The sequence below is a fragment of the Protopterus annectens genome, chromosome 12.part0, assembly GCF_019279795.1.
Source record: "Protopterus annectens isolate FY-2018-M chromosome 12.part0, PAN1.0, whole genome shotgun sequence".
Taxonomy (NCBI): Eukaryota; Metazoa; Chordata; order Ceratodontiformes; family Protopteridae; genus Protopterus; species Protopterus annectens.
In genome coordinates, this window is record NC_056746.1 from 857055861 (window position 1) to 857082383 (window position 26523).

General features: G+C 38.9%; 1 protein-coding gene across 2 annotated transcripts in view; it reads right to left on the reverse strand.

Moving 5' to 3' along the window:
* Positions 1 to 26523, reverse strand: part of NKAIN4 (sodium/potassium transporting ATPase interacting 4) — a 582098-nt gene that overhangs the window by 223400 nt on the left and 332175 nt on the right. For both annotated transcript variants that reach the window (XM_044089894.1, XM_044089895.1), the window contains exons 2-3: positions 25390 to 25527; positions 5646 to 5726 (exon numbers count right to left, since the gene is read on the reverse strand). In XM_044089894.1, the coding sequence (XP_043945829.1) occupies positions 5646 to 5726; positions 25390 to 25527 (219 nt within the window). The remainder of the gene's footprint in view (positions 1 to 5645; positions 5727 to 25389; positions 25528 to 26523) is intronic.

Here is a 26523-nt window from a genome sequence, read left to right on the forward strand (position 1 = left end):
AAAAATATGAACATGAGCTGTTCATTTTCCCTACTAAAGTGAAAAGGGCTGACAAAATGAATTTGAAAAGACATAGCACTCAGAATGGAGTGTAAGTCAAACTGTTGCAACAAATGTTGAAATTCAGAAATACTATAGAATTGAACCAGAATGTGTTATGAGACTACTGTTAAAATAAGATAGTTAGTAAAACAATAAAGCAGTCATCTTGTAAAAACTAACTCCACTTTTAAACCAGAAGTAGAAAAACACTAAGTGTTTTTATCACTTGACGTATTTAGACTGTTACAAAACTCCAAAAAATACAGAGTTTATATAAGATTACAATTAAACAATTATCTAGTGGGGAAGATCAATGCTTACTTAAAGGCTAAAATATACAAAATACTATCATTAATGTTTCAGATTTTTCTTTAACATAGACTTGATACTTGTACTGTCATTCAAGCATGGATGTGAAGCATTTAATAACCTTGCCATCTATATTCATTGTATTCTTAGACTGACTCAACAGTTCTACATCAAACATTGCTTGTGACTACTTCAGCTGCCAAAAAAGCCTATAAAATGCTAGTATGCTAACAAGCATTTAAACAATGCATTCTTTGATTTTTAATAGCACAAACATGTTTGTATATTCTTTATTTTAGCTTTTGATTAGTTTTCTGAACATAAAATGCAGTACAAGTTTTACAGCAAGTTATATAAACTACTTAAAATGATAAGCTATCACACTAGAAACAAAATAAAGTTTTCTAATCAGATCTTATAATTTGCATAATTTGTTCAGGCTGTAATGATCAGTCGGCTTTGTCTGTGTAGAAAAGACCAAATTCTTCTGATTCTGGACCAAACATCATTTATGTAACTTTTAATAATAACTACAATAATAATGCTGCTCTGGCAAACAGTTACGGAATCTCATCAAAGACCATCTGGAAAGTAATTAGTTGTGAGCATGTTTGATTCTCATATTGAAACAGTACAATTATTTAATTTATGGTAACTAGTCATAAACACTGCAGCTTACCAACTACCTTCTTATATGACCGTATGTCTAGTTGTCAGCTTATGACCAAGTATTTTTAACAGGCTAAATTGCCATTACTCTACGCTGATATTTGTTGCTTTCATGTAAATGTCAAGCATGACATATGTGATCTAACTGTGAGGGAAACATATTCCATAACCTTAGAATGTGTTGCTTTATATGTGAATCATGCCTTTTTTATTCTGCTAATATTGGCTTTTTGCAGTGGATTTCTTGGACTGGTGTTAACCTTTCCCCTATTTGTTCTAAGAACATTTTTTACACAGATTGAAGAGAGACATTACATTGCAGGTCAGACACAGAACACATTTAATTAGACCATAAGTAATGGAATATAATAATTATTAAGTAAGGAACCTTCATACTTTTAAATGTTGTGTCAGATAGTTTGCCCAAAGACCATAGAATGCAGTATTGTACTGAGTAATAGGTTAGATCAGTGAAGTATACGGTGAGATAATGATTTTTGTACAGTGTAAACATATACGCTTTAGAATTAAAAGGGTTTGGGAATAAGAATCTCTGACTTTGGTAGACACACAGCAGTAAGAGTTTAAACAGCTTTTCACCTTTGTCTGAGTGTCATTGACAGAAAAGTATTTCTTTTATATTTGATTATTTTTGAGATTATAATTTTTTTTTCCAGTCTCATGATGCCATATGTTCTGATATTAAAAGACAGTTATTGATACTACACTTGGTATGTATGTTGCAGACAATCTGAAAGAACTTCAATTCCTTTGCTACAGTAATTATGCCAAGTAGGCTTCAGTCATTGTGCTGCGGTAGCGTTGTCGCTTCACAGTAAGACGCTGTCCGGTTCGATTCTCAGCTAGAGCGTCTTCTGTGTGGAGACATGCGTGAATGGACATACTTTCATTGAAGATTGTGCATCAGGCCTGGCAAGCTGGTACGTAAAAATCAACTGCCCATCATTAGTGGACCGGAGTTCCGCTGTGGCGACCCCTAACCGGGAAAAGCCGAAAGACACAAACAAACAAGGCTTCAGTCATTGCATAGTTAGTTATCCAAAGCCCATTTCCCACTTTTATGTCTGAGAAGAATAATTTCACAATGGGAATAATATTGAAGGCCTCTGTGATGTCCAGGTAAGCAGAGTGCACTATCTGTCCATGTACTATCTGCCCTTCACAGAGTGCTGCTGTTACTTCTTTAAAGAATACAACAAAACTCAGAAGGCAAGATTTCATCTTAACAGACTCATATTGTTTGTTCATATCAAGCACAAGTAAGTGACCTATATTGTTTTGGTTAAGCTTTCAATATAATTTTACATAAAATATACAAAAATACTGGTTAGCCTGATGGTTCTAAAGTTCACTGAGATTGACACGATGTCCCGCTTGTGTGGAGGCACCACCACAGTCCAATGCCATAGATCAGGAATATATCTGAATACTAGCATTTTGTTATTTATGGCTTAGTTATTTCTAGTGGATAAAACTAAGAAGGATGATTCATCCTTAACTGAGTTTGTTTTTGCTCTAATGCCAGTCATGATCATATAGTGGCCATTTTTACTTGAGGGAACAACTTTCAGTAGGAAGCAGAAAGGTCCCAGATTTGTATGCATGATGTTCAAGATGGTGCCATACTGACCTGGATTGTGTCTTCCTTGTTCTGGGCTTTTTTTAATTATCCAAATAACGGTACAAGCACGTGCAATACAGCAAGGAGGGTGGTAAGCCACAGATAAACATTACTAAAATCAAAAACTGTCTATGCTAAGTAAGAACCAAAATCACTTTAATAAACTAGTAAAAGTTAAGTGCTTTCGTCCACACCATATCACTTGGTCTTAATCAGAACTTGTCCCCACCCATCAATATTCCATTTAAATAGATATGATCATTAATCTTGTTAAAAATTTAAAGCTACAGAATTAAAAACTCATTGACTCTAGAACTAAGAATAACTGAACCTATCTGTGGCTTACCGCCCTCCTTGCTGTATTGCACATTTAGCTGGTGACTAACTTTTTAAAATTATATTCATTAATTGAACACAATTTGCATTAATCAGGAATTTTTTTTAATCCCTCCTAAATGGGCCCTGGTTGCTGTCACTCTCCTTCCAAATATATACAAATGATGGCATGAGTGTCACAGTTTCTTCACATTGTCAGACTAGGGTGTGACCTCCTCAGGCTAACACATTCACGCACAGGTAGTTCTGCAGTGGCTCAGTGGGGGGGTCTGGAAAGACAGCTTGATGTATCTATGTGTATAAGCCCCTGCTTCTTCCACCTTGTATATTAGGGGCTGCATTGCAGTGGTGTCATTAACAAGCCCTTAACCATAGGAGATGAGTAGCATAAACTCGCTCCATTACTCTCCCCACCCAAAGTTAGCTCTCCAGTTTGTTTGTGTCTTTCGGCTTTTCCTGGTTAGGGGTCGCCACAGCGGAACTCTGGTCCGCTAATGATTGGTAGTGGATTTTTACGTACCGGGTTACCAGCCCTGACGCATAATCTTCAATGAAGGCACGCCCCATTCACGTATGCCTCCACACAGAAGACGCTCTAGCTGAGAATCGAACGGGACAACGTCTTGCTATGAGGCGACAATGCTACCGCAGCACCACCACCGCATCAGAGACACTCTACCAACTTCTGGAAAGTGACTCAGTAGATGGCACAAAGAAACTATATCAGGTTGCAAGCCAAAGACAGAAAGAGAAAGATGATAGTCAGACACCCTTCATAAGCAATGTCAGCAACAACCTGCTTAACAGTCTACAAGACATCAAAGGCAGATGGAAGGAGTACTTCCACCAGTTTCTGGGTGAAGAAAACCCTACACAGAAACTGTACTACTTCAGACACAGCCTATGATGAGAGAAGAGGAGGAACCCACCATAGAAGGAGTAAGAACAGCACTAAGGAAAATGAATTCAGGGAAAGCATCAGGCTCAGATGAGGTCACAGCAGCTATGATCAAGATGGTGGGAGAGGCAGGGAGAAATGGCTCCTGAGGGTACTCATAGCAGTGTGGAGAAAAAGGCATTTCAATAGATGACTGGAGAATAAACATACTAGTACCAGTTCTCAACTGTGGACAGTATCAAACTCCTATCACATTGCATGAAATTTTGGAGAGAGTTAGTGAAAAGGAATACTCAGAGTAGTTAAAAGCAAGATGGGAGATGAGCAGTTTGGATTCATATCAGGATGAAGCACAGTGGAGCTGATGTTTGAGTTGAGACAGATAGTTTAAAAGAACCTAGAGATAAGGAAACAGTCCATCTGGGCATTCCTAGACTTGGAGAAAGCATATGGCAAGGTCTCAAGAAAGTGGATTTGGGCAGGCCTGTGGCAGTTTGAAGTCCCCAAAACATCAGTAGAATTAGAACAAGGTATGTATAAGGACCCAATGACTCAAGTACGAACAGTGTTCGGTCTCACAGTGGCAGTGGGTGGGCATCATGGTTTAGCTTTGAGCCCACTGTTGTTCATACTGGTGATGGACTACATTAGCAAACAGATCAGAGGAGAAGGGTCAACAAAGTTGCTGTATGCAGATGATGTGGCATTACAGGCAGACTTTGAACAAGAACTTCAGCAGAAGATAGAGGAATGGAATGTAAAACTGAAGGCACATTGGATGAAACTGAGTATAGATAAGACCGTTGTAATAGCAGCAAATGGGTGAAATTAGAAGAAGCTGAGAATTGAGATAGAAGGGAAAATAGTGTAACATGTTAACATCTTCGAGTATTTGGGAGGGGTGGCTGAGGAGTGGGGATGTCTGAATGAAGAGGTGAAAGCTAGAATCAGAGGGGCTTCAGCCAACTGGCACTAAGTGTGAGGTATAGTACATGACAGAAGAATGCCAGAGAAGCTGAAAAGTAAGATACACAAAATACTGGTGCAAGCAGTATTACTGTATGGTAATGGCCTATGCAGTAAAGGTGGAGCAACTGAGGAGGCTAGAGGTGATGGAGATGAAGTGCCTGAAATGGGTGGTAGGATACACTCTGTGGGACAGACAAGGAAATGAGGACATGAGCAGAAACCAAAGTAGCTCTAATTGCAGAAAAGGTTAAAGAAAACAGATTATGGTGGTTTGGGCACAGGTGCAGAAAAGAAGAGAATCTGGTGAAGAAGATTTGGGACAGATAGGAAGAAGGCAAGAGGAAACGAGGGTTCCCAGCAAAGAGATAGATGCATTGTGTGAGAGAAGACCTGTGACAGTCAGGCATGAGTGTCAAAGAAGGTATAGGAGAGTGGTATTGAATAGAGAGAGAGAGAGAGAGAGAGAGAGAGATGGCAACATTTGACATGACACCCCAACCCCATGTAGAAAATGGGAAATAGAGGGTCGATGATGATGACGATGATTATGTTAGAGAGACCCTAGTCCAAGTGTTCTATATGAGAATGATAAAAAGCAGCTAGATAACACAAAACTCTTTGCCATTGGCTATCATGTACCAAATCAACAGGGGGCATCACAGGGGCTAAGAACACAGGACTAACACTGTTTTTAATTGTGAGATAGCAATGCAACCTAGTTTCACAATTATGGACATTTTGAAACAGTACCTGGCACACTCACCCTTTCCTTCTACTCACCTTGGAAAGACCTCCAACTTCCAGGTAGAAACATATTATGAAGATATTCCATGTAACCCAGAGTGCAGTCCAGATGGTATACTATACACAAGGCAGAAAGCAGAGAAGAAAGGATATGTTAATTCACTACACATTTCAGGACAGAGACAGAGAAAAATTACATGTTCTGTATTGTTGCTTTTAGCTAATTTGGAGGTAGGTAGTGTTAGAGAACAGCATCAGTCATTGCTTTGTTTACCTTTTTCACAGTTACAGAGTTTAAATGAGTGTTGCTCCAGTAATGCCCTACAGCAGACATAGCATTAATGCTGCAATGCCTGTAGAATGAACACTGGTGTAATCAGGGTGCATGACATTTCTATTCACCTTCCACTAAAGTAACAGATTCCCCATCAGATCCTAGACATTAGTCATTCTCACCAGACTGTATAACTCCAGTCCTTATATTAGCAATATTACTGACTTTGACTACTCTTTTCTAGTTCACTCACTACTTTTTTATCTCTAGTGCTTCTTGGGTGTCTTGCAACCCTCTTTGCTTGACAGGAGCTTTCTGTGGTTTTTGTACATCAGCCATTTCAAAGAAACAGCCTAAATACCACAGATGACCATTTACTGCTACCTTCTTTCCCTGTTTGTCACTCTAGTTTCTACACTTTTCTCCTTCACATTCACATGAAGCTCTTTCTTTTTCTTGTGGCATTCACATCAGTCCCAAATCAGGGTAACTACTATCTTGTCTGTTTTCAAATTCCTGGCCCTAAGTAATCTTGAAAAATGCCTGGTCCTCAACCAGTCATGTGCTATCCTAAATGGAGCCTTCAACTTGCCTACTACATTTTAATCTGACTTATGTTAAATGTGTCTCGCTGTTGCCCCCCACCAGCCACATGCCCAGACACACATTTCAGCTCATCTATAACATCCATATTCACATGGAACAGGCACCCTGACCTGATATAAAGTTTTAGATAATACTACTCAGAATTCAGTTTTAGTCTGCTGTTTATGGATTGCAGTTCTGCCTTACTAAGCCAGCTCAATGTCATTAACTCAGCATCCATTTGATCTTCTGTCAAAACTGAGATCCCCTATGGTTTGCTTTAGATATAGCGCAGTTTTCAAAATGGCTTCACATCACCATTGAACTTCAGTGTCCGATAACAGACATGGACAAAGTGATGAAATAAATACTTCAGTCACGCCCTACTGAACCTTCCAGCAGTCAAAATATGACTTTTATAATGCCCATCCTTGTTTCTGAGTAAATCATTTGTCATTCTATACCAAGAAATCTGGTTTACAATAATTCTACTTAGCAGAAAATAGCCTGATTTGTGTACCTCTTTTTTATCAGTAAAATGAGTGACATACTATTTGATGTTGTCTTTTTCTTTCAGATAACTCAATAACTAGTTTGGAGGTTGCCTTAATTTCTCCAAGAATCTAAATACCATATGTAAAATTACAGAACAAAATCTTGAACTGTTACAAAGTTGTATATTTTTTGTTGCTAACAAGTTTCAGCCACAATTCACGCTTAACAGCACAGAAAATTGCAAAATACAGCAGTAGTAACAGTGACAATGACAGTACAGGCAGAGTAGAAAATGGAAATACAGCAGTCCATCTGAATTACGTGCACTTGAGGGATACATAAATATGACACAGTTAAGAAAGTTGTGTAATCCTCCGCAGGAACCTTCAATGAAATGCCGTTCAGTTAACAATTCCATCTGCTACCATGCTGAAATTAATTGTTAGATGGAGACCAGTTCTAAGCATTCACAATGTGGATAATTCAATAAACTACTAGGTATGAATTTGTTACCAATGGTGCATGACTAAGAGGGATCCACTTGGAGCAGTACAATTAGCCCATTATTTATTTATTTATTTATTTATTTATTTATTTATTTATTTACATTTGATAACCGGGTAGTGTCCGACTGGGCCAGAAGCCCGTTTTCAGTGGAGACCTGGGGAGAAAAGCTCCAAGGAAGATTACATAATTATACATTTGTACATATGACAATTACAATTGGAGTTCAAATGCAACAATAGCAGTACAATAAGCTTATACTGTTCATACATCCAAAACAAAAATATATATTTGTTTTTTTTTTTTTGTTTTTTCAGGATAAAAAATATCACAAACCAAAGCTAAGAAGGCTCAATTGGCAAGAAATATTGACAACGGGTGATGGAGAGAAGGAAGTCAGACAGTAAGGGGTTAAATTAGATAGCCTGGTGGAGAACAGGCTAACTAATTTAACCCCTTAGCAAACAACACCACTACTATAGCTATCCACAATGCCTAGCTCTTAGGCACAGAGGAATGGATGAGGGTAAAACAGTGCATACTGCATACCTTGACCTGACTAAGGCATTTGATACAATACCTCATGCTGGCATTGTTAACAAACTTACAGAATTAGGCATAAACCCCTATATAATGCACTGGATAACCAGCTGGCTCACAGATAGGAACCAAGAAGTTAGGATTGGTGAGACCACCTCCTCAAAGAGGCCAGTCACTAACTGAGTCCTTCAAAGCTCTGTGCTGGGCCCATTCCTCTTTGACATCTACATTTCAGAAGGCAGGGCTAATGTCAAAAGCCTCTGGCTGACCAAGTTTGCAGATGATTGCAAACTTGGAGCAGGCATAGAATTCCCCTAGAATGCTAACATCTTACAAGAGGACCTAACACAGACAAATGACTGGTGCCAAAGCCATGGCTTAAAAGTCAATGCAAAGAAATGCATTATAGTTCCTTTTGGGTAGTTGGCCACTCCAGAAAACTGTGTTATCAATAAAGCACCCCCTAAGAGATGACCCACTAGTCAAGGATCTAGGAACAAATGTAAACATTAACCCGGCCTTCAACCAACATGTATCCAAGGTAGTAAGGAAATCCTTCTATGTTGCTCAACTTATAAGTAAGTGCATTGCATCTATGTCCAGGGAAGTCATTGTACCACTATACTTAGCCCTCATCACACCCATATTTGAGTATAATGCCCCATTCATTATGTACCTGACCAGACACATGCAGCAACTGAAATATATGCAAAGGTTCCTTACCAAAAGAATACAGGTTGTAAACGCAATAGCCAATGTGGATCATCTCAAAGCCCTATCTCTATACGGAGTCTCCTACATACTACTGAGTGGTGATCTATGCCTGGCATAAAAGGCATCCCGGGACCACACTCTGATGAATGTTTTGCACATCTGCAAAACAAACAGCATCAGAACTACTAGATCTAAAGACCTAAATTTTGCTTGCAACATAAATAGGACATGTTGGACAGACAGATATGTATCTCAGATAAATCCCTTTCTCTGGAACAGGTTCCCCATCCATGTGAAACAAAGTCTCTCCCTAACCCTATTTAAGTGTAACTTGACCATTGGATGGGAAATCAAAAATTCACCCCTACTCTGGCGCCCACATCTCTGATGGATAGAGGCAGTCAGTAAATCATGCTGTAACCAACAATCACCCCTATATAAACCTCTATAACATATAACTTGTGGGACACATTTGGGTTGCACAGCAAGAATTAAAAAGGCACCAGTGGTTGTAAGCCTAGTATACACCTATGAACCTATGAACCTGACTGTGACCGAGGTCACTGGGAATCTATTAGCAGCTCCAACACTGGAAGAAACAAGCATGGAAAGGGAGGAGTGAAAGGGTATGTTCTGTTTGCCTCCCCCTGGAGGTTAGGGGGAGTGTAGCATGCACTCGGGGTACACAAGGCCATGCAATGTTCTGAGTGGAGACTAGAAGAACTATCTCTAACTACTTAAGGAGGAAGGGCTTGACTACTTGAAGGAATACGCCTTGCATAAGTAAGGGGATAGTCTCTGTGGTCAGCCCACTGCACTTTCCATCCCTGGTGCTGCATCTGGTAAGTGCAGAGATTTGATTCCATAAGATTTTTTTGTTGCAATAAGGTAGTTACACTAACATCTGCTATTCAGTAAGATTCCAAAGCTTATCATGGGAATGTATGGTACCATAGTCTCCTGAAATGAAAATGGAAGTTTGACATCAAGAGGCTGTGACTCCTTATAAAGTAATCCATGTACTATTTTGACTAGAATCTTTGCTTCTTATATTAGGCACTAGGAGCCAGTGAAGTGCACTTTGTCAAAGCACAGCTGAGTATGCACAATACATTCTAATATGTAAAGTGCCAAGTCCCATTTCCAGTAAGCTACAATCTGGCATAGGTGCTTGTAGATACTTGCAAATTTAAGCCCTAAATTACATCAGGGCAAAGAACAACCATCTGGCGCTGTTCTTTGTGGCCTCTGGACATAGGAACCTGTTGACTTTGTGGCAGGCACTTGACTACAGGAAATCCTTCTTAGAGACAGCATCAGGACAGATTTTGAATGACAGGTACTGGTTCATTCATATCCTAAATTAGTTAAATGTTAAGACCATCTGTATGTGTTCTCAGTTCCTGTACAGGAAGGCCTACCTTAGAGGACTAGTGTTGCCTTTGGTATGAGTTTCAAACAACATTGCTTTCTCTGCCAACTGATTAGCAATTAGTTTGTCTTCAAAAATGATTCATAGATAGAAAAGTGACAACTGATTGCTGGGGATGGATATAATGTACATTGAGAACTATGGGTTCTGCATCACTGCCATTTTAACATTCACTCACCACCTTGCAATACCACCAAGCAGAACAAGGCTCCATATCTTTTGACTACGCTGTTATAATCTCTGCTACAAACACATCAGTCCTAGAATCACTAAACTTTGCTTATATATTTACTGTTTGATCGTGATCATTTTCTCCATAATCTGTCTTTGCAAACTCACTATTAATTTCTTTCTTTCTTTCTTCTCTAAAGGGCAGAGCTTTTATCTACTCCATTTCCTTTATGTTGTTGCTGTGTGTTAACTTGATTTTCTCCAGTATCTTCTCACGTTTCTGTTTTTCCTCACTTCATACTGTCTATTTTTGCTTCTGTTCTGTAACTCTTCCTCTTCAGTCTTCTGTCACTGTCAACCTGTTTGTGCTGTGCAAAGACCATGTTGTCTGTGGCCATTCAGTGAAGTCTTCCTATGTCTTGTCTCCTGTCCTAATCTTTCTCTGTAAGTACGCTTAGTCCATTTCCTTTACGTGTTACATGTGCACTTCTGTCTGCTGTCTTCTCTCACTTCAGTGTTGCTATTCTTCCTCATCAACATCCTTACTAATATATGTACTGCAACACAACGAATAAAGCACCACACGAGTACACCAATAAGTGCTCTCACACTACGATGACTTATATATAACTGAACCAGTAAATGCTTGTATTAAACTGAAAGAGCGAAGTGGATAGTGATAAACTAAATTTATTAAAATGACGACTAAAAACAACTTTGACATACAAACAAAATCCAAATGTTAAGCGCTTTCACTTCCGTTCTGAAGAAGCCCAGGTCTTCAGTTATATATAAGTCATCGTAGTGTGAGAGCACTTATTGGTGTACTCGTGTGGTGCTTTATTCGTTGTGTTGCTGTCGCTTTTCGTCTTGCTGATTCAGTTGTCATAATATATGTACTGCACAAACCTTCCGTTTCTTATTTCCCCTTCCAGCTATCTTGCCTGTCTGTTTTATCCGTCTCCATCATAACCTGTTAAATCATTTTCATCCCATCCCCTTCTAATCCCCCCATGAATGTATCTTACAGCACACTTACTTCCTCCTGGTTTTGCATTTTCTTATGACTGCTTCACTTCTGTTTGATTTCTTGCTTCTTTGTCTATGTTTCACACTAGCTATATTTTATTACTTTCTCTCTTTCCAATAACTTTACTGAATACCACTAGCTTGTTACATTTCTGGATGATTTTGCTATTATTTGAATCTAAAAGTCTTGCCTCATAATTTTCTTCTTTCCACTTCTTTTTTGTACACTGTATTATTTGTCTTCATTTGTTGTATGTTGAGTTATATTAATACAGGTGTGTCATGCCTAGCAAAATGCTCAAAAGAATCAAAAATGTATCAACTGTAGACAGAGACAAGAGTTTCTGTGGCAATTATAGTTATGGCATGACCAAAATAAAAGCATGTTTGCAAAAAACATACCTTGCAGCTTAGTGTTAGCCAACAAAGAAGCATGTTTTGCTGATGGATAGCTAGTAGAAACCATGAGCAACTAGCAAAGCAGTGACTGTCAGTGACAGCCAAAGAAGGAACAGTAGCAGACACTGAAATGACTGCTGTCAATGAAGTCCTGATAACAGAGGGCTAAATAATGAGCTGATTGCCCTAATGTGGGCAGCCCTGGTCATAGTAGTTACATAAACTGCTCAAAAATATCCTACGGTATTCACGGCATGATGCATCATCATTTTACGCATACCCATATTAAACCCATATTAACTGATATTTGAGGATGCTGATGTAACTGTGCTTTCATAATAACCAATACCATTTTAAAAAAGCTCAAGAATACTAGCTACACTGTCCATGAAAAACTGTAAGCAATGACATTAGGGCAGGCCTGTCCTCTATTACTCTGCCTCATAAAAAAGGATAAACAGATCTACCTTACATATTTAATCTAAAATAAAAAATAAATTATATAATTTTATTTAAAGTACATAAGGGTTTTATATATTATTATGACAGCTACTAGGTAGGGAAGGACCAGCTTGAATGTCACACTGATGGGGGAAGGGATGTGAATTTAACATGTGTACCAATGACACTTTGTTTTACAGCATAATAAACCACTCCCATGCCTGATAAAAAGTATATATATATTTAGAAATGTATGTGGCATTGCCTCTTATTGCTTTGTTTTTTCTATATTATTATTAAGTATGTGGAGCTTTTCTCCCCGGGCCTCTACTGAAAATGGAAATATCTCCAGCTAGACTAGCCCAGTCAACAAATGTAAAATAAAATAAAATAAATAAATAATTTATTATGAACTTTTAACAGCATAGGTATGGCCAGTCTTTCAGTACCAGGCTCTTTTGTTCAGAACTCTGACAGGCAGCCCACTTTACTATTATCCTTTTCAGAAATGTAAAACAATCCACTAATAATAAGACACTGTCCACTACTGTGTTCTCAGTCCCACACCTGACCTTGTGTCTATATAGCCAGGCGAGGTCTTAAGATGGATATTATGAAAATGTTACCCAGAAATGTTTGCAGATTTATGAACTTGCATATCATGCAGCAAATATTCATCCTTAAATGTGTTAACGATTACCAGATGAGGCCCAAATTTTCAACTTGTTGTTTAAATTGTTATAATTCATGAAGAGTAGCGCTGTTTTTGCACAGCTCAAAAGATGATGCTATTTATCATCATTTTGTAAGGAACTGGATAATTACACTATCTTCCTAAAACTAGTTTTCTTTCATCAAAAACATGCTAGTTGTTAATGTTAATACTTCCCTTTTACTTGATGTTTATTTTTACCTTTTGGAACTTTCATTATTTACTTTGTAACTCACAATATACACATATTTTTATAACTAACTTGGCAGTGAAAATGCTGTTTTTCAGATGCCAGCTACAGTGATTTCTGAGTACAGCAGCAACAGAATTGTCTTTCATATCTGAATTGGCATTGGCTTTGTGCAATTCACAAATCTGTGCCAGCAATAAGGATTCTGAAAATCTAGACTAAAATTATTCATTACTTATTTATTTATCCTTTGTTGACTGGGATAGTCCCACTGGGCAAGTGACCTCTTTTCAGGGGAGACCCAAGGTGGTATTTATACTGCTAGGGAAAATTTGGATAGGGCATTGGATTCTTTGGAGCTGTTAGATTGTGCTGGAAGGTTCCAACAGCATCAAGAAAGAGGCTCAGGGGAAGCAGCAACCGCATGGAGGAAGACAGAAAAGCTATGGAGAGTTTGGAAGTGAAAAATAAGAATTTGGAGGAAAAAACTGTTTCATATGGACCTTCAGAATGTAAACAAAGATTCCTGTGTGGTGGATGTTACAAATCAGCAGTGTTTAGCAATCTCTATGCAGAAGGAAGTCAGTCTGTTGAAGTGGTGCAGATAACAGAAATAGCATTGGGAGGGCTTGCAGAGAATGTTCAGTTAAAAATAATCAAGCAGGATAATCCAGATGACAGTTCGGCTGTTTCATGGGATGAAATGGCAGATCACTTTTATATGGAAGTGCTGAGGACAGGAATATAGAAAAGGAACCAGGTGTTGTGGCAGCAAAAATGCATTATGCAGCAGTGAGAGAAAGTAAAAGAGGAAAGCAGCAACAAACTTAAACGGTATCTGGCTTTGTGGCAGTAGATGATGCAGTAACTAATCCTGGAAACTATCGCCCCATAAGCCTGACTAGCTTGGTCTGCAAAGCTATGGAAAGGATCATCATGGACCTCATAAATAAAGATATTGGGGACCTACAGACACTGGATCCTACCCAGTTCGGCTTTGTTAACGGCAGATCCTGCCTCTTAAACCTGGTTGATTTCTTTGAAACAGTCACCAAGGCCATTGACGAGGGGAAGGTGGTCCACACAGCCTACCTGGACCTCGCAAAAGCCTTCGATACAATACCCCACTCGGGCATTATAGATAAGCTCACCAGCTTAAATATAAACCCCTATGTCACTAGATGGATTGCAAACTGGCTCAAGGACAGAACCCACATGGTTAGAATTGCTGGAGCCATGTCAGACTCCAAACCACTTACAAGTGGTGTCCCACAAGGCTCAGTCCTGGGACCTCTCTTGTTCGGTATATATTTCTCGGAGGTACAGGCCAACACGGAAGGACTGTGGCTGACCAAGTTCGCAGATGACTGCAAACTGGGCACCATAATCGACTCTCCAGTCGACACAAGCATCCTCCAAAAGGGCCTCATAGAAACAGACAACTGGTGCCAGAGCCATGGCCTCAAGCTAAATGCCAAAAAGTGTATAGTCATCCCCTTTGGCAAAAACAAACTGCCCACAAATTACCACATAGGTGGTAATCCATTAAGTACAGAAGAAGTAATTAGGGACCTGGGGACCCAAGTTGATAGCAATCTCTCATTTGACAACCACGTGGCCAAAGTGGTTAGAAAAACATTTTATATAGCCCACCTAATCATGAAGGAATTCACTTCTAGATCAGGGGACGTCATCGTGCCTCTTTACTCATCCCTCATCAGGCCCATAATTGAGTACAATGCCCCTTTTGGGATGTACCTTACCAGACACCTGCAGCAACTGGAAAGACCCCAAAAGTACCTCACCAAGAGGATCAAAGGGCTCAAACAGATGCCATATGCTGCCCGGTTAAAGAAACTCCAGCTCTACTCAGTGGCATACCGCCTGTTCAGAGGCGATCTGTGCCTGACGTATAAAGCCATGTCCAACCCGGAATTAATGGACATGCTGCACCTCAGAAAATCCAAATCCCATCAAGCTACGCTACGAGACTTGAACCTCAGCACTGAAATAAATAGGACATGCTGGAGGGACAGATTCATAACCCAGAGGCTCCCTTCACTCTGGAATAAAATCCCAGTCCAGGTTAGGCAAAGTCCCTCAATGACTCTCTTCAAGAGGAATCTTGATGAGTGGATGGGAGATCGTAGGTTTACCCCGGGTATCACTTCTGTGTCACTGTTAGACAGAGGCACAGTATACTAACCTCGAAAAAGGGCATAGCAAAATAAATTTAAAATGGGTGGCGAAAGCCAACCACATTCTGGCTAGGCTTATAAATGCCCTAGGGCAGATAGCCTAGTATGAACCTATGAACCTATGAACCTATAAGCAGCAGTGGCAGCAGCCAAAAAAGGGAGCAGCAATAAAGTAAATAAAACTTTTTTTAAAAAGAAGAGATTACCAATTGTGAGAATAAGAACAAAAAATGACACAATGATAGACAAATATTATGTATGGGACAATCTGAAAGAAATCAGGCATGAGGAAGGGCAACATGAGGCTGGGATTTAAAGCGCAAAAATTTGGTCTTTCATGCATATTGGGACAGAGACATTTTGTGACAGCATTTGAAACTGACAGACTGATGATGAAATTTCTGGAAGCATGTAATAAAAAGAAGGACATTTATCTATGGAACAATGACTTGTTTTCTGGTACTAAATTAAATGTCAAACAAAATGTTACTTTGCAATTTAGAATTGATGAACTGGACAATGTTAAAAAATGCTTGCAGGGTCTATGTGAAACTGTTGATAATATTTTGAAAGTTAGAGATGAGAGACATTTATGGACTGGAGGATGGAGCTTTTTTTTGGGGGGGGGGGGCTTTTCTCCTTTAATTAATGATTGTTACAGTGTAAAATGTCACCAATGTAGGGGTAAAAGTCATAAGCAAGAAGGTTTGTGCCTCAATGCAGGCTGTGCATAAAAAGGGACCCCCTTTAGATGGATTATCAAGAGCAAACAGTAATTAATGAAAGAAGGGGAAATGGAAAAAAAAAGACACAAGGAAGGACAACGTGAGGCTGGGGGTGAGAGTGAACTAGGTAAAGAAGAAACTGTAGAAGAAGAAAAATATGGATGGGAAAACGAAGAGAAAGAGAGAGACTGCATGCAGGAAGAGAGGCCAGGGACTGATACTAATAATTTTTTGAAGTTCTAACCAGTGAAAAATCTGATTCTGATGATCAAGAATTATTTATGCATAAACCCTGGAAATATTAATTTGGGGAAAGAGTAAAAATAAGAAAAAAATGTAAAAATATTTCCCCTAAACTTAAAAAGAAGGAAAAGCAACAATTTTACAGTACTTTCATTAAATTTGAACAGTATTATTAATACTGTAAGGACTGGATACAGGAATAGTGTGCTAATCGTGATGTTAATGTTATTCTGTTAGAGGAAATAAGATTCCTGACTAGTGAAGAAAGATGGCAAACAGAAACATTTTGTGGTGGAAATATAATATGGATTATAGGAAGTGAATGTTGCTCTGGAGTGGCTGTATTGTATAAAAAAAACAGTGAAAATAATTGATGTAACATTGGTAAGGATGGGAAGGTTAACTGTTGTAGATGTGAGATGGAGAGAACATATTTATAAAATTATAGCATAATATGCATACATATCTAGCAGGGAAAGACAGAAAGAGAGAATCTGTTTCATCAAATGGTAGACTGTGGTGGTTAATTTGAATTATAAGTGCAGGGGATTTTAATTATGATTTAAGGAAAAAATGTAAAAAGAAATAAAAATATTATTGTATTACCGGAAGGCTTGGGTGAAGCAGATGGTGATACAGTCGTGATGGGTTTTTCAGGCTATTAACAAAATAGATGGAGGTGATGGAAAATAACTATATTAAAATGTGTGGAAGATTGTTTGTGGGTGGTGAATGGATTGGTGAGTGGAGTAGCTTATAAAATGAAAGATGCCAGACATGTGATACAAAAAGAGGCAGTAATTCCAGTAGTTTTGACATACGCAGATGATATGGTATCAAAATATGGCTGAGGAAAATGTTGATTTGTCTGAATGGATGTTTAAAGGAAATTGGAATTATCTTAAAAAATATAAAAGCAACGGTTTGGGTGATGTGGTAAAAAATTAGGGGTGTGTATTTTTCAATGAATGAAGTGTCTTTGCTAGGGATAAAATTTGAGAAAATTATGTAAATATGGTGCAGTGGGAGGGTTTGATAAAAATTAAATAAATATATCTTCTGTGGAGGACATATAGGTTAGCATTCAGAAAAAAAATGTTTTATCTGGTGAATTCTGTATTTATGGAGAAAAGGGCATATATGTCAAATGTTTATATGATCCCAGAAAAATATGAAAAGGAAATTGTGCAGTTGGTGTTTTCTTTCATATAGGGTTCAAGATTAAACCCAGAGAAAGGAGGTGTGTTGCATATGAGTGAAGATGAAGGGGAATTGGACTTACAAAATCCAGTTGTTTAGTTTGATTCTTTACACTTGTAAAGAGTATTAAAGTGGGTAAAGGAAGAGAATGAGAAATTAATAGTGATAATGTTTAAATATAGATACAAAAAGATCTGGGTGATGAAAAGAATATATAAATGAAGAAATTAAAAATTATCAAGAAAAGCACTAACATGGAAAATTTTAAAAATAATGATGTAGAGAAAGAAAGAATGTGGTATAATAATGTGATAAAGCAATATTATTATGTAAATCCATGGCAAATTTACCAGAAGAAGTGATTAAAGCCATTAAAGTAAGGAAAACATGGTGTACCAAGATGACAGTGTCAGGATTTTCTATGGAGACTAGGAATAAGTCAGTTACTAGTAATGGGTAATATACCAAATAAAAAGAAAGTTGAAAGAGCGTGTTTATTTTATGAGTAGGAAGAGACAACAAAGCATATTTAAAATATACCAGATTGCTGACACTCTGGAAAAAGTTGTGTGAAGAAACTTTTTGAGAAAATTAATCACATAAACAATTTAGATATGAATCTGATTATGTATTGATAATATGAGAACAAGAAGAACAAATATGTGAGAATGGTAGATAATTTATTTTAAGTAATATGGGTTATGTATAATGAAAGACTAAATGAAATTTTGTTTAGTGGGAAATGGATTTTGGCAAATAGTCTGCAAAAAATTACACTATGATTGTGGAAAGAATGGTGGTCAGTTATGGAAAACTAACAATGAGAATGCTATAGGAATAATGATAAATCTTGAAAAAACATAGAAATATGTATATATATGCCTGTAAATATGTACATTTTGGAAAGATGTAAATATATAAGTAATGTTTTTTTTTTATGTTGTTTTAAATAAAGGATCCCTACTCTTTGTGATAGGTGCCATGGGATCTTTTATATCCACCCGAGCTACCAACAACTTAAGCAGATGGGACGCTGCTAAAATGTCTCCTCCAAAGGAAGACAGACTTAGAAGTGTAGCACTCCCCTTATACTGCATACACTCCATCTAATGGATGAACAGCTGATATGTTGTGCAACTTTTTGCATCAGTACAACATGGTCTGTGGTTCAGTTGGGATTTCTGTCTAATATCTGTGTTGCATTTGCATGTTCTCCATTTTTGCAAAGTTTTTCCCCACAAACTCTAATTTCATCCTAGCTCACTAAAATGTTGGTTGTGATGGCTTTCTAAACTGAATACATATATGTATATATCTTTTTGCAAACATGGATTGCAATTACTTTTGCTCTTCTGACTTGACCCTTATCTGAAATTGGTCTTCAAGTACATCAACTCACTTATCAATTTACAAATAAATAATGTAAATTAAATAAACTAACTGTTAGGAGTATGTGACATGTTTTCTCAAACTTTTTACAGACACAAAGCTTAGTTTTGGATTTGCTGTGTCCAATCAACTTTTCTGCAAGTGTCCCATCTGCAATACACTCACACTTGATTTATTTAAATTTATAACATATGGCCATAATAAGACTGTCTTGAAAATATTCCTACATAGTGTCAAACATTGTCAAACTTATGAGTCACTGTTATTTTGCCAACTGTAGCATCTATACTTTTAAAATTTTGAATATTGTGTCATCCCTATAGGATAACTGTTTCATGGAGAATCAATTGCTATTTTTTTAATGACATTTTCAGATGAGACCCATCCCTTCATGTTAAACATTAAAGGAGTAGTAAAATAATAAAAATATGTGTGTGTGTGTGTGTGTGTGTGTGTGTGTGTGTGTGTGTGTGTGTGTGTGTGTGTGTGTGTGTGTGTGTGTGTGAGTCTGTGTGTATATATATATATATATATATATATATGTGTGTGTGTGTGTGTGTGTATATATATATATATATATATATATATATATATATATATATATATATATATATATGGGGGTGTGTGTGTACATGAAACCAGATGGCTTAATGGTTAAGGTCTTCTTCGCCTCCCATGCATAAGGTACAAGGTTCAGTCCTGACCTCTGACCAATGCCTATTTGGAGTTTGCATGTTCTCCCTGTGTCTCTGTGGGGTTTCTCCCAAGTCCGAAAAACATGCTGAGTGTTTCCATCTGTGGGCAGCAGCACAGACTCTACATGGTGCCCTATGGGGGGAGAGTTGTACAGACCAATCACTTTGGGCATCTACTGTGGTGCGCAGTATCCTCAAGATAGGAGAACATGAATCACAGACTGTAAGCAGTGGTCAGAGAAGGCTCTAAGGCAGACAGAGACCAGGCTGAAAACCTAAAAGTTGACTAGAGAGAAAGTACAGCAGTTCAAGGAATTACTCAGGGCTCTAGCACCCCAAGAAGTGGAGGAAATAGGTGGAGTTGAAGAAGATAAACTCACTAAACTAGGTATAAATCCCTGTGTCACAAGATGGGTTGCCAACTGGCTCACTGACAGAACCCACACTATGAAAGTAGCAGACTCTAAATCCAACTTCAGACCAGTGACAAGTGGAGTACCACAGGGTTCAGTCATGGGTCCTCTCCTGTTTGGTATCTACTTCTCTGAAGTACAGGCTAACACAGAAGGTCTTTTGCTAACAAAGTTCACAGAGGACTGCAAACTAGAAGCCATAATCAAAACTCCTAACAATGTGGACATCCTACAAAAAGGCCTCACTGAGACAGATGCCTGGTGTCAAAGCCATGGCCTCAAGCTCAATGCCAAAAAGTGCATTGTCATCCCTTTTGGTAAAAACTCTCTACTAATGAACTACCACATAGGTGATAGTCTACTTAACACCAAAAGTGTGATAAGAGACCGTGGGACACAGGTAAACAGTAGTCTCTCCTTTGACAATCACATCGCCACAGTAGTCAGGAAATCCTTCTACGTAGAACACCTGATCACAAAAGGTTTCTCATCCAGGAAAAAAGAGGTCATTGTTCCCCTATACTCATCACTCATTAGACCCATTATAGAGTACAATGCCCCTTTTAGTATGTACCTCACAAGACATCTACAACAACTGGAAAGGTTGCAGAAATAACTCACAAAGAGGATTACCGGCCTCAAACAGATGCCCTACGCAGACCGTCTCAAAAAACCCCAGCTTTACTCCATCACATACCGCCTACTCAGAGGCGATCTCTGCCTAATATATAAAGCTATGTCAAACCCAAAGCTGTTGGACACGCTCCACTTAAAGAAATCCCAATCCCTCAGAGCTACACTCTCTAGGGACCTAAACCTTATCACCACAATAAACTGAACATGCTGGAGGGATAGATTCCTGTCCCAGAAACTTCCCATACTCTGGAACAAACTACCTATCTATATCAAACAAAGCTCCTCATTAGCACTCTTCAAGAAAAATCTTGATGATTGGATGGGAGATAGCAAATTCACCCCGAGGATCACTTCTGTGGCTCTGCTCGACAGAGGCACAGGAAAATAATTTTCTTGGGTGGCGAAAGCCAGGGTACCATTTGGCTAGGCTTATATAGGCCCTAGGGCCAACAGCCTAGTACCTACCTATGAACCTACTATAAGAGTGCAGCACCTAAAAACAGCATGTGTTAGGACTACAGAAAAGATATGTGGCCAAGCCAAGTATGGAAATAAGGTACATAAGGAAAGCTGGTGGTGGAATGCAGAAGTCCAGGAAGTCATCAAAAGAAAGGAGGAGTGCAGGAAGAAGTGGGAGATAGAAAAGACTGACCAGGCTAAGAAGGACTACTGGTTGGCTAACAAAGAAGCCATGAAAGAAGTTGCAATAGCAAAGAATAGGGGATCAGAGGCACTCTACCAATTTCTGGAAAGTGACTCAGTAAGGGGCACAAAGAAACTATATCAGTTTGCAAGGCAAAGACAGAAAGATAAAGAAGATAGTCAGACACCCTTCATAAGGGATGCCAACAACAACCTGCTCACCAGTCCACAGACATCAAAGGCAGATGGAAGAAGTATTTCCAGCAGCTTCTGAATGAAGAAAACCCCACAGATGTTGTACTGCCCCAGAAACAGCCTACGGTGAGAGAAGAAGAGGAGCCCACCCTAGAAGAAGTAAGAACAGCACTAAGGAAGATGAAGCCAGGGAAAGCAGCAGGCTCAGATGAGGTCACAGCAGATATGATAAAGATGCTGGGTGAGATATGCTGGGTGAGATAGGGGGAAATGGCTCTTGAGGGTACTAATAGCAGTGTAGAGAGAAAGGCGTATCCCAGATGACTGGAGTATAAGCATACTCATGCCAGTGTACATGAACAAAGGGGACATCCACAACTGTGGGCAGTACAGAGGCGTCAAACTCCTACCACATTTCATGAAAGTTCTGGAGAGGGTGATTGATGATTGATAAATGGATGCGCAGTGTAGTAGAATGTAAGATGGGATATAAGCAGTTCTGATTCAGGTCAGGATGCAGCACAATTGACCCGATGTTTGCAATGAGACGGATAATTGAGAAGAAGCTAGAGATGAGGAGAAAGTCCAACTGGGCATTCCTAGTCTTGGAGAAAGCATATGACAAGGTCCCAAGAAAGCTGATTTGGGCAGTACTGCGGTGGTTTGAAGTCCCAAAAACATTGGTAGAATTAATGCAGGCTATGTACAAGGACCCAATGACTCAAGTACGAACTGTGTTCGCCCTCACAGAGGGGTTCCCAGTTTGAGTGGGTGTAAACCAGGGTTCAGCTCTGAGCCCACTGCTGTTCATACTGGTGATGGACTATATTAGCAAACAGGTTGGAGGGGACAGAGCAACAGAGCTGCTGTATGCAGATGATGTGGCTAGAACTTCAGCAAAGGATAGGAGAATGGAATGCAAATCTGAAGGCACATGGGATGAAACTAAGCACAGATAAGACAGTAGTAATGTCAGCAAATTGGGGAAATCAGAAGATTCTGAGAATAGAGATAGAATGGAAGATAGTGGAACAGGTAAACAGCTTCAAGTATCTGGGACGGATGGTTGAGGAGAAGGTTAGTCTGAATGAAGAGGTCAAAGCTAGAATCAGAGGGGCTGCAGCCAACTGGCATACAGTATCAGGTGTAGTCTATGACAGAAGAATGCCAAAGAAGCTGAAAGGTAAGTTGTATAAGACAGTGGTGCAACCAGTACTACTGTATGGTACAGAAACATGGGCAGTAAAGGCAGAACAGTTGAAGAAGCTAGATGTGATGGAAATTAAGTGCCTGAGAAAGGTGGTAGGATGCACACTGTAGGACAAATGAAGAAATGAGGACATAAGAACAAAAGTCAAAGTAGCTCCGATTGCAGAAAAGAACAAAGAGAACAGATTATGGTGGTTTGGGCACATGTGTAGAAAAGCAGAAGACAATCTGGTGAGGAAGATTTGGGACAGACAGGAAGAAGGTAAGAGGAAGCAAGGATGTCCATCAAAGAGGTGGATGGATTTATTTATTTTATTTATTTTATTTTACATTTGTTAACCGAGAAAGATTGCCGGAGTTAGTATATATAATTAGGGTGGGGGGGTACAGCCACCCACATTGTGGGGTGTGGGCAGCATAGCCCCCCATCTAGTTTGGTTTTATATTATATTTCACTGATAGCTTCAAAACAACACATTTTAAACCATAGACATGCATACTTACAACACCAATGACTAACTCTTTCCAGAAGACAACATATACCCAAACTAAGTGGGGGGGGGGCTATGCACACCACACCCCCAACTATATATACTAACTCCAGGACTGTACTGCAGTGGAGTAAAGGGCATATATCTTTTATTTGTCTTACAGTACTCTACACAGTGCCAGTACTTCACTTCAGTGAAATGTGATTTGGTGAAATGAGTTTTCAATAATTTGAGCTTTCAGCGATTTCGTCAGAGAGAATTCAAATTATGAAATGAGCTTTCAATGAAACAAAGTAGCCCCATCTATATCTATATCTATATCTATATCTCTCTTTATATATAGATATATATAAACATACACACACGCATATATATATATATATATATATATATATATATATATATTGTTAAACTTATGTCTCATCTACTTGTGTTGTTGACAGCTCAGGTGGATGTAAAAGATTCCATGGTATCAGTCAAAAAAAGTAGGAGAATTTCTCATTTTCCTGGCCAAATTTCCTCTAGCTAGCATGAATAGCATTTCAGGTTTCCAGTGAAAAGAGGCTACTAACCAGGCAGTACTAACCCAGTCAACAATGTATAAATAAATGATAAATTAAAATAAAGTAAACAAATACAATAAAATATCACAAAGATTACCATACCTGTCAAAAGTAGTTTTAATATGCATCTCTATGTTGTACATCATAGTGCCTCTTTATTTTCTCAGTCTTAACCATTCAAAGATTTACAGTAGCATTTATTATATAAATGTGGCCTCCTTGCTTTAATGAAAGAAAAATAACAGCTGGAAAACATAGTTTTGTGAAAGCCAAATGGGCAGTGTTTGTAATTTCTGACATTAAACAGGCAGAAGAATCAAATCATTTACATCTTCTTCTTCTAGCTTTTCCTGGTTAGGGGTCGCCACAGCAAATCTCCTGTCCACTCATGATTGGCAGTGGAGTTTTACGGTGTCGAGTTGCCAGCCCAGCGTCCAACCTTCCACAGAAGGCACACACATGTACGCACTCACACCTAGGGCCAATTTAGAGTGTCCAATCCACCTACAGGATGTCTTTGGGGTGTGGGAGGAAACCAGAGCACCCGGAGGAAACCCACATGACCACAGGGAGGACATGCAGACTCCTCACAGAAGGCACCCCAGCCGAGGATCGAACCAGAGAGCTTCTTGCTGTGAGGCAGCAACGCTAACCGCTGCACCACCGTGGCTGCCGTCTCCATGGGAAAAATGCAGTGCAGTAATGGTTATAACTAAAAAGTACTTTCACTGTTATTGATAATAAACGATAACTTCAAAACTCAAAATCAGGTAAAACACTTTGTAAGCAGTTTTGGCAGCGATCAAAGTCTTCTGCACCTCAATCATTGCTGCTTATATACCATTGCTGCATTTATGTACCTTACAGTAAGAGGAAATATCACAGATACTGCAGTACCTTAGAGTAAAAGTAATTATCTGAGGTACTGCAGTGCCTTAGAGTAAGAGAAATTATTTGAGGTACTACAGTACCTTAGAGTCAGAGGAATTATCTGTGATACGGGAGTCTTGATGTTGGTATATGAATCCCAGCAATCCCAGATTTGTAACTGCAATGTTGATTGTTGATCTCTGCTGCATTGCATGTCTGATGGTTGGAAATGTGTTGTTACTACAATATGTTTCACCTGCTATAATTCTTTAGACAGCATATCTCACTCTAGGAATTCTAGTAAACCAGTTTCCAGAAAGTAACTGGTATTTCAAGAATGGCCAGAAGAAGGGAAAACTGAACTATCAAGGTACAGCTCTCATTAATTTTTCAGGCTGTATCTTGAACACAGTTATGCTAAATTTAGGAGCAGTCTATCACTACAATGAGAAAACAAATAAGGTTAAGAGTTACTACAAACATATAAGTTTTAGAAAACAGTAGGCTAACAAGCACCTCATAAAAAGTGGTTATATTTCCAGTGCAAAAAATATTAATGGGAAAGAGACTAGGTTTGACATCAATAAATACATACAAAGCACAAACGGTCATGTGCATTACATCAATATCCACAAAACAAAACAAAGTGCTGAGAAAAGACAGTTTACTTAGGGCAACTTTCAGCCTTCTGCTAACTAGCTTGACAGGCCAACTACTAGCTTAGTAATCCACATTCAGTATGATCAGTATATGAGAAAACTGCAAGCATTATAGGAGATACCCAATGCAAAGAGAAGTAACTGCTGAAATAATACTGCAACTTACCAGAACAATGTAGCGTGGTCGGTACTGAATGGTGCCAAACAGGCCCAGGATAACAACAATAATATGCAAGAAATTGGCCACAATTGCAGCCCACTGGTAGCCAAGAAAGTCAAACACTTGCCGCTCCAGAGCAGAAAGCTGTTGGATAAACAAAGGAAAAGAAGAGAAAGAGGTACTGGTTAGGGAAAAAACACATGTAAGTACATGTCATTTGCAATTTATAACAAAGAAATTATCTTGTCTGGCACCACAGTGCACCAGTGCAAGTCTCTCTTTATCATAGTCTGAATTCTTATTGTATATTATTTTGCTCTGTTACCATCACAATGCTATACTAAACGTGCCTGGAGTAATGAGCCTGGTGTTTTGCAGATGGGTTAGTTAACTGTTAAGTAACTGTACCTTGAATACTTAACAAGTTGGTGCTTTACTAGTAGGTCACTTAATTGTTCATTGACTGTACATTGAATACTTAACAAGTTGGTCCTTTACAGATGGGCTAAACAAATGTTCAGTAACTATACCCTGAGTACTTAACAAACTGACACTTTACCAATGGGTTGATAAACTGACACCTGTCGCCCCTATCAATGAGAGACAAAGGTTGTACCTCTGGGACAAATTTGTGGTTTACCATCCACTCATCAAGGTTGCGCTTGAAGAGGGTCAGCGCAGTACTCTGTTTGACATGTATGGGAAGTCTATTCCAGAGACAGGGCAGCCTCTGGGAGACAAACCTGTCTCTCCAGCAGGTTTTGTTGATGTCGCATATTAGATTTAGGCCTATCAAGTGGGTAATGCACGAGGAGTTAAACTTACGAATATGGAGCATCTCTAGTAGGACAGGGTCCAATACTGGTTTGTAGGTGAGACACAGATCACCTCTGGGCAATCTGTATGATACCAAGTAAAGTGATAGAGATTTGAGCCTGTCCACATAAGACAGGTGTTGGAAGCCATGGATTCTCTTTGTGAGGTATTTCTGTGGCCTTTCCAGTTGGTGCATATATTTGGAGAAGTACATACCAAACGGGGCATTATATTTAATTATAAGTCTAATGAGGGAGGAGAACAGAGCGGTAATAACCTCCTTTTTTCTGGATGCAATCCCTTTACTTGTGAGATGAACCAAGT